This window comes from Ornithodoros turicata, chromosome 4, assembly GCF_037126465.1.
Source record: "Ornithodoros turicata isolate Travis chromosome 4, ASM3712646v1, whole genome shotgun sequence".
Classification (NCBI taxonomy): domain Eukaryota; kingdom Metazoa; phylum Arthropoda; class Arachnida; order Ixodida; family Argasidae; genus Ornithodoros; species Ornithodoros turicata.
Window position 1 is genome coordinate 35,067,837 of NC_088204.1, and position 6,000 is coordinate 35,073,836.

Below are 6,000 nucleotides of genomic sequence, written 5' to 3' on the forward strand. Positions count from 1 at the left end.
GATACATCATTTACCACAGTGACGCAACAGTTGGAGTACAGGTGCACGCGACCTCCTTATATAAAGTTAGAGTCAGTTATCAATTTTGAGGTGCAGGTAGATATCTGGTATACACGTTCCATGTGTGTCGCCAATAGGATGGCACCGACATTATTGGAGAACGGAATGGTCACAAGACTGACCAGGACAATAACAAATACTCAACAAAAAGACATAATAAACATGCGAGTAAAGAAGTACAGTTCCTCTTCGAAATATCGGCGGCTCTCGTCCTGAGGCAATTCCCATCAATTGCCAGTAAAAGGTGGGATACATTCATGTGACTGACTCAGTGCAAGCTGATTGGAGAGCAAGCATTCCCAAGATGTTTCTTGTAATCTGTACTCGTATGTGTGCCAAGTGATCCACCTTTCTAAAATGGCCGAGGCATTCTATCAAGATGCGCAGTTATCATTAACAAAATGTGTCCTCTACGATGTACAATGCACTGACTGAAAGTCTGCCTTTGAACTCGATAATGGTGTCCTGCGTTCTGTGGCTGACTTGGTTCCAGCATTGGATATATGGCTGCCATTACTTGACTAGACATTGACGTCAGACACCAGAAGTGAAGAAATGGTGCAATAAAAATATTTTTTTCTATTGCATTTAATTAATAAGTCATAAGAATTAATAAGGAAACGTGATGGGTGATGCAAACCGCCTTGCCGTAAAAGGGATATCATGGTTATTTGCACCAACTGTATTATCTTGCATAACGTGTGTCCGACAAGACACAAAAGTTTCATACTGCAGTGCCTCGTACTCATTAGACGTACTCCCCAAATCTATATCTCGATATTCTTTTCGTGTGTGTGTTTTTCCTTTTTTTTTGCTTCCATGATGAAAATAAATCAAGGTATGCACAAACATTTGCTTTACTACTTTTATGCCTCGAGATGTATTTTCTGCATTATGACCACACCACCCAACAGCATCGACGGTTTGTCGGATGCGTCTTTGTTGTTACAGATGGGAACAAATACACTGTTTAAACGTACAACAAAGAACTCTTGTATCTTTGTTAGGTTTAAAGCAGAGGAACGTGGCGTACAGTGAGACGAGCAAGTTTGTCATTTTTTATATTTTTGCACAGGAAAGAAAACTTCAACTCTGCTGTCTAGAACTAACCTTGTTTTAGTTCGAACATAACAAAATAAACAATATTTTTGAAGACAACCCCGATATAATACGAAAGTATGAAAGCTAGCTCTGTTATCTGTGTGTACCAGGGTGGGGCAGAATGTTACAATCACTGGGGGAATATGATGCAGAGAGCATACAGCCAATTAATTGATTCAAAATACACGGTCGAATTTGAATTTGAATCAATAAATTTGTTCGCCAGGGCTCATTGCGTCTACTGGCGGGAGCATATCATGAGGTGCAGGACCTTTAAGGGACTATCGCATCCAAAAACGTGTGTATCAGGCTGATACACCGCCATGTAGCATAAGTGACGACAGCTAAAGAAGAAGTCCGCCTTCCACTGCACTACAGAGAGAAAGTACGTGGACATAGGAGGAAGAAATCGACGAAGAATTTCATGTTGTAATTCCAATATGGCGCACGTCCCGAGCAGGAGTCCAACAGCGGAACGTTCACCACTTCACCGAACCAGCAATATGTGCCTCACGCAAGATGTTCCACTCATGAGAAGTCCGGTTGTCGACCAAGTTAACTGCGCACAAGAAGGAAAGCTTGCTCCTGATATATATGTAAGTACAAACACTGTGGCTCTTCGAAGTTTCCGCGTACACACTACCACAGGACTCTCAAACTCCAAACTTCCAACAAAAGCGGTATCTGCTGAAGGAAGTCATCGACATTTTTGGGACTCAAAATATCGTTCAATTTTCACTAGGGTCTAACGTCGGTTTTCCTAGCGTCTTCCTTCCATCCATCCACCAATCCATCCAGCCGAAACTTACGACTGCGTTTTCTCATTGTTACAGAGTTCAATGTCGTCAGTCTGTAAAATAACGTCAGTGCACCGAGCAGAGACAGTCATCAGCAAAAACATGGTCGCCATAGCCAGTATCGGAATCGTCGTCACTGTTACCATCGTCTTCGTAGTAGTCGCATGGTCAAAACGCGGGAAAAGCAATATTCGGCAAGATCCAATGACATTGTGCGGCACCCCAGACTGCTTGAGTCATGCCCTAAGCTTAAAGACGAGCCTTGATACCGGAGTTGACCCATGCGACGACTTCAATGCTTTCGTTTGTGGCAACTCTCTCAACGAAGCGCTCGCACAAACACTGCGATACAGACGCATCATGGCCACCTTGAGACGTCTCAACAGTGCCGACGCATCTCACCTTCAGAGCACTGCCATTGCAAAAGCCCGCCGATTGTTTGCCACCTGTTCCAGTACCAACCTCTCCGGAAGCGTGAGCAACGTGATCGCCTTCGAGGAATTCGTACACTCTCACAACTTGGCGCTCTCGGAAAGCGGGAAACACGAAGTACACCCTCTGGATCTTGTGCTTGAGTTGGCTATAGCCTGGGGTATCTGTATGTGGATTAAGATTGAAATAATGCGAAAGGAACGAGTAATCCTTGTAAGTTGGTGCGAATGGCCTGCGAGAAGACTCGAGGAGATGCAAGGCATGTCTCAAGCCCAGCATGAATCCTACGTTCAGAAGCTTTGCGCGGTTTCAACGAAGCTTGTGTCATGCAAAGAGAACGTAATCGGTCTCCTTCAAGATGAAAAACTTATACTGAGCACGCTGCTTACAAATTATACTATCCATAACCAGAAATACTTCGCTCTAAATGAAATAAACGTCCTAACGCCTTCCATATCGTCAGGAACATGGACCGATCTGCTGAGCAAGCACTTGAAGCCAACCTTTCCCCTAACGGACTACATGATGTTAGCTCGAGATCTGAACGTACTAAAAAGCATTGACTCTGCATTTCAAGCAGTTTCCCAACAACGTCTACTCTCTCAAATTAGATGGACTTTTCTGCAGATGCGTGCATGGACTGTGGTTCCATCGGTACATTTAATTAAGGTTGGACGTCCTGAAGAAATAACAAGAATACGGGCTATTCAATGCCTCGACGTCGTTGAGAATACTATGGGACTTCTCCTAGATCTGGAAGATATCCACAAAGAACACTCAAACAAAAGCCGGGAGGATATAGATACCATGTTAGATACCATCTCAAACATGACCGTACGCCTTTTAATAGAAACGGAGTGGTTGGACGAAAAGAAAGTCGTTACAGCGATCGCGAAACTCGCTTTGATCAGGCGAGACGTTTGGCCGGCCAGCATCTTCTACAACGTAACCGGCCTCGACGAACTGTACTCGGCGTTCCCCTCCATGTCAGATGAATTCTTTGTCAACTGGATCAAATCTCGTGAAGCAATGACATCGACGTTGATCAGGAGCGCCTACAACAGTGCAGACGTCTTCCAAATGCGCCACGATAACATTTACGGCCTATTCTTCTACTTAAACTATGTGAACATTATCCAGGTATCGCTCTCTGCGTTCCATAAGCCGTTATATTACACCAACGGTACCGTGTCGATGAACTATGGCGCTTTGGGTGGGAGGTACGCTCTGGAGTTTCTGAAGGGTCTATACAACGGCGTTGTTGGAATCGAACATGCGAATGAGACTGATATGTTGGCGTGGCTCCTGCCATCCCGTAGTAACCGATCGGAAACTGGACTCGCTAGAGACTGCTTTGAAGGACAAGGACTAACTTTCCGAAATATGTTCCCCTTCGTGCCAGCTCTGCAGGTTGCGCATAGGATTTTCAAGAACAAACAAAAGCTTCACGTGAACGACTGGAAGCTCCAACTACTAGAAGAATATTCGACCGATCAAATATTTTTTCTGACGTTTTGCAATGTGCTTTGTCATTTCAGTAACGCATGTAACGCGGCTGTGTCTAACTTGGACGAGTTCGCGACTGCATTCCATTGTTTATTAGGTTCCAACATGAATCCCAAGAAAAAGTGTTCGTTTTTTCGCGAGGACGCAGGCGGTGCCCGACATGTATAGGCGCCGGGCACTGCACTGTGTGTCGTTTGATGCTGTGAGATATCGGATACATCTTGTATTTTAATGTATTTTAAATGCAAGGTGTTTTCTGCTCCATACTGTTGTGTCTTCTTCTTGTTCGCTCATTTTCGTATCGTGCTCATCTTGCAACTTCTTGACGCGACCTTTCCATTCCGCTCGACGTCTCCCATGGAATCCCTATGGGATCATTGTGGTACTGGCTTTTTTCCCTTCGGCTGCGGATGTGCCGTTCGCGAATTCATGGTACTTCACCTGAGGACACGGAAAATTTGTGGCTCGTATAGTAATCAGGACATGTCGGGTTGGCAAGTCACCAGTGCTATCTTTGTTTTTGTTTTTTCTTTTTGAGGGAAAATTGGCGTTCTAAAGTTCCCTGGAGAGGCGGGTAAAGTGCTGGATGGCCGCTCTTCTTTTTGAGGGCGAGGGCAGTACTATTTTTGAGATGTGATATGGGTAGGTATTGAGCATGTCCCATCCTACTGTTGGCAACATAAAGTGCATTAACCCTGTGGCAGCGGCACTCGTAACTAGTTCAGCTTCTCCGCAATCAGAATTGGAATCGGATCACAGGACGAAACCTAGCAAAGGGCTTCCCGTCTTCAGTTGTCATTTTTTGTAGCCCAATCCACTGCAACATGGAAACATATTAGTCCAATGTAAGCTTTGTTTTTCTTTGTTCTATGACAAGTTTATTTTTCAAAGAAAAAGAGGGAGGTCGAGAAGCAGGCATTCTCAATTAGAGCTAGTACCACGCGTTTGTCTCGCCACCCCTCAGGTATATTGAATGTACATCAACTACTTTTTGAGTAAGTTACTACTCTATTCTAATATCGCTCTAAGCAGAATGCCTCTCGTGTAGGCGTATTTTTTTGCCATTTTTTACCTGTATTAAATAGGAGGCAGTTACTTATGAATTCTACAATAAGCTACTACGTGGTGCGTTCTACCTGCCATTCCAAGAGTTACTCAGAGGCTGCACTCTGGTCACCATTTTGTTTGCCTAAGACAAGTTTATTCTTCAAAGAAACAGAGGGAGGTCGAGAGACAGGTAATCTGAAATGGAGATAGTACCACGCGTTAGGGGACCGTATAATAATTAATCGTTAACAATTTTCCTCACCGCTACTCTGGTCTCTTAAATGTATTGCAGCTACTTTTTAAGTAAGTTAATACTATAGCCTCTAGAGAAATTGTAATTCTAGCCTCTAATAGAAATGATTCACGTGTTTATCTATATCCTACCGTTTATCCTATATTGCGCTTATTGGGTTTTCACATGACTGATTATGGAAAACTCTGTAATGTGTTTTTCACAGAAGTAATATGATTTCTGCTTGCATGTTCTTAAAACGCCCTAGCCTCCAATCCTAGCCTAGCCTCCAACCCCATCTCTAGCTCGTTTGCTTTTCAGCAATTCTTTCATTGTGATTTTTGTGTAACGTTCGTATTGGTGGCGCTTGTGGGCGCTTTGTGCTAGCAGAGCTTTAATTTATAACCGAATATAATTGAATTTATGCCTTCTGGATGGTTTATGTGGATGAAACTTATGAAATTTTACGTTTTGGCGTTAGAGTTCGGTGTAGCACAATTAAATGAAAAATCACCCAACACACAAAATTTGACTCTAAAGAACTTTGCGAACCTCTCCAACGAAAGGGTACCTGAGAAACTCCCACAGAAATTCCCGACACCGTAACGTGCACCAAGGTCTGAGGTCATCTGTTGATCCTCAGAATTCTTTTAGGTAACCTGAGAAGAAGCACAGCCGGGTGTAAGGTCCTGAGGTACAGCCTTAGACAATTCTCATGTAACCTCAGCCAACACCAAGATATACTGAGGTAATTTAAGGATTTCTGGGATAACCTCAAGACATTTTTCCAATACGGAAGGAAATTGGCCGAGTACAAGGAGTTCC

At 43.7% G+C, this 6,000-nt stretch overlaps 1 protein-coding gene across 1 annotated transcript; it reads left to right on the top strand.

Annotated features, from left to right (window-relative positions):
* Positions 1–1,580: 1,580 nt before the first annotated feature.
* LOC135392973 (neprilysin-1-like) lies at positions 1,581–4,152 on the top strand. The gene is made up of 2 exons (XM_064623591.1): positions 1,581–1,757; positions 1,995–4,152. Exons 1-2 carry the CDS (start codon positions 1,602–1,604, stop codon positions 4,062–4,064), a joined length of 2,226 nt encoding a protein of 741 aa, XP_064479661.1. The 5' UTR covers positions 1,581–1,601; the 3' UTR covers positions 4,065–4,152.
* Positions 4,153–6,000: the final 1,848 nt, after the last annotated feature.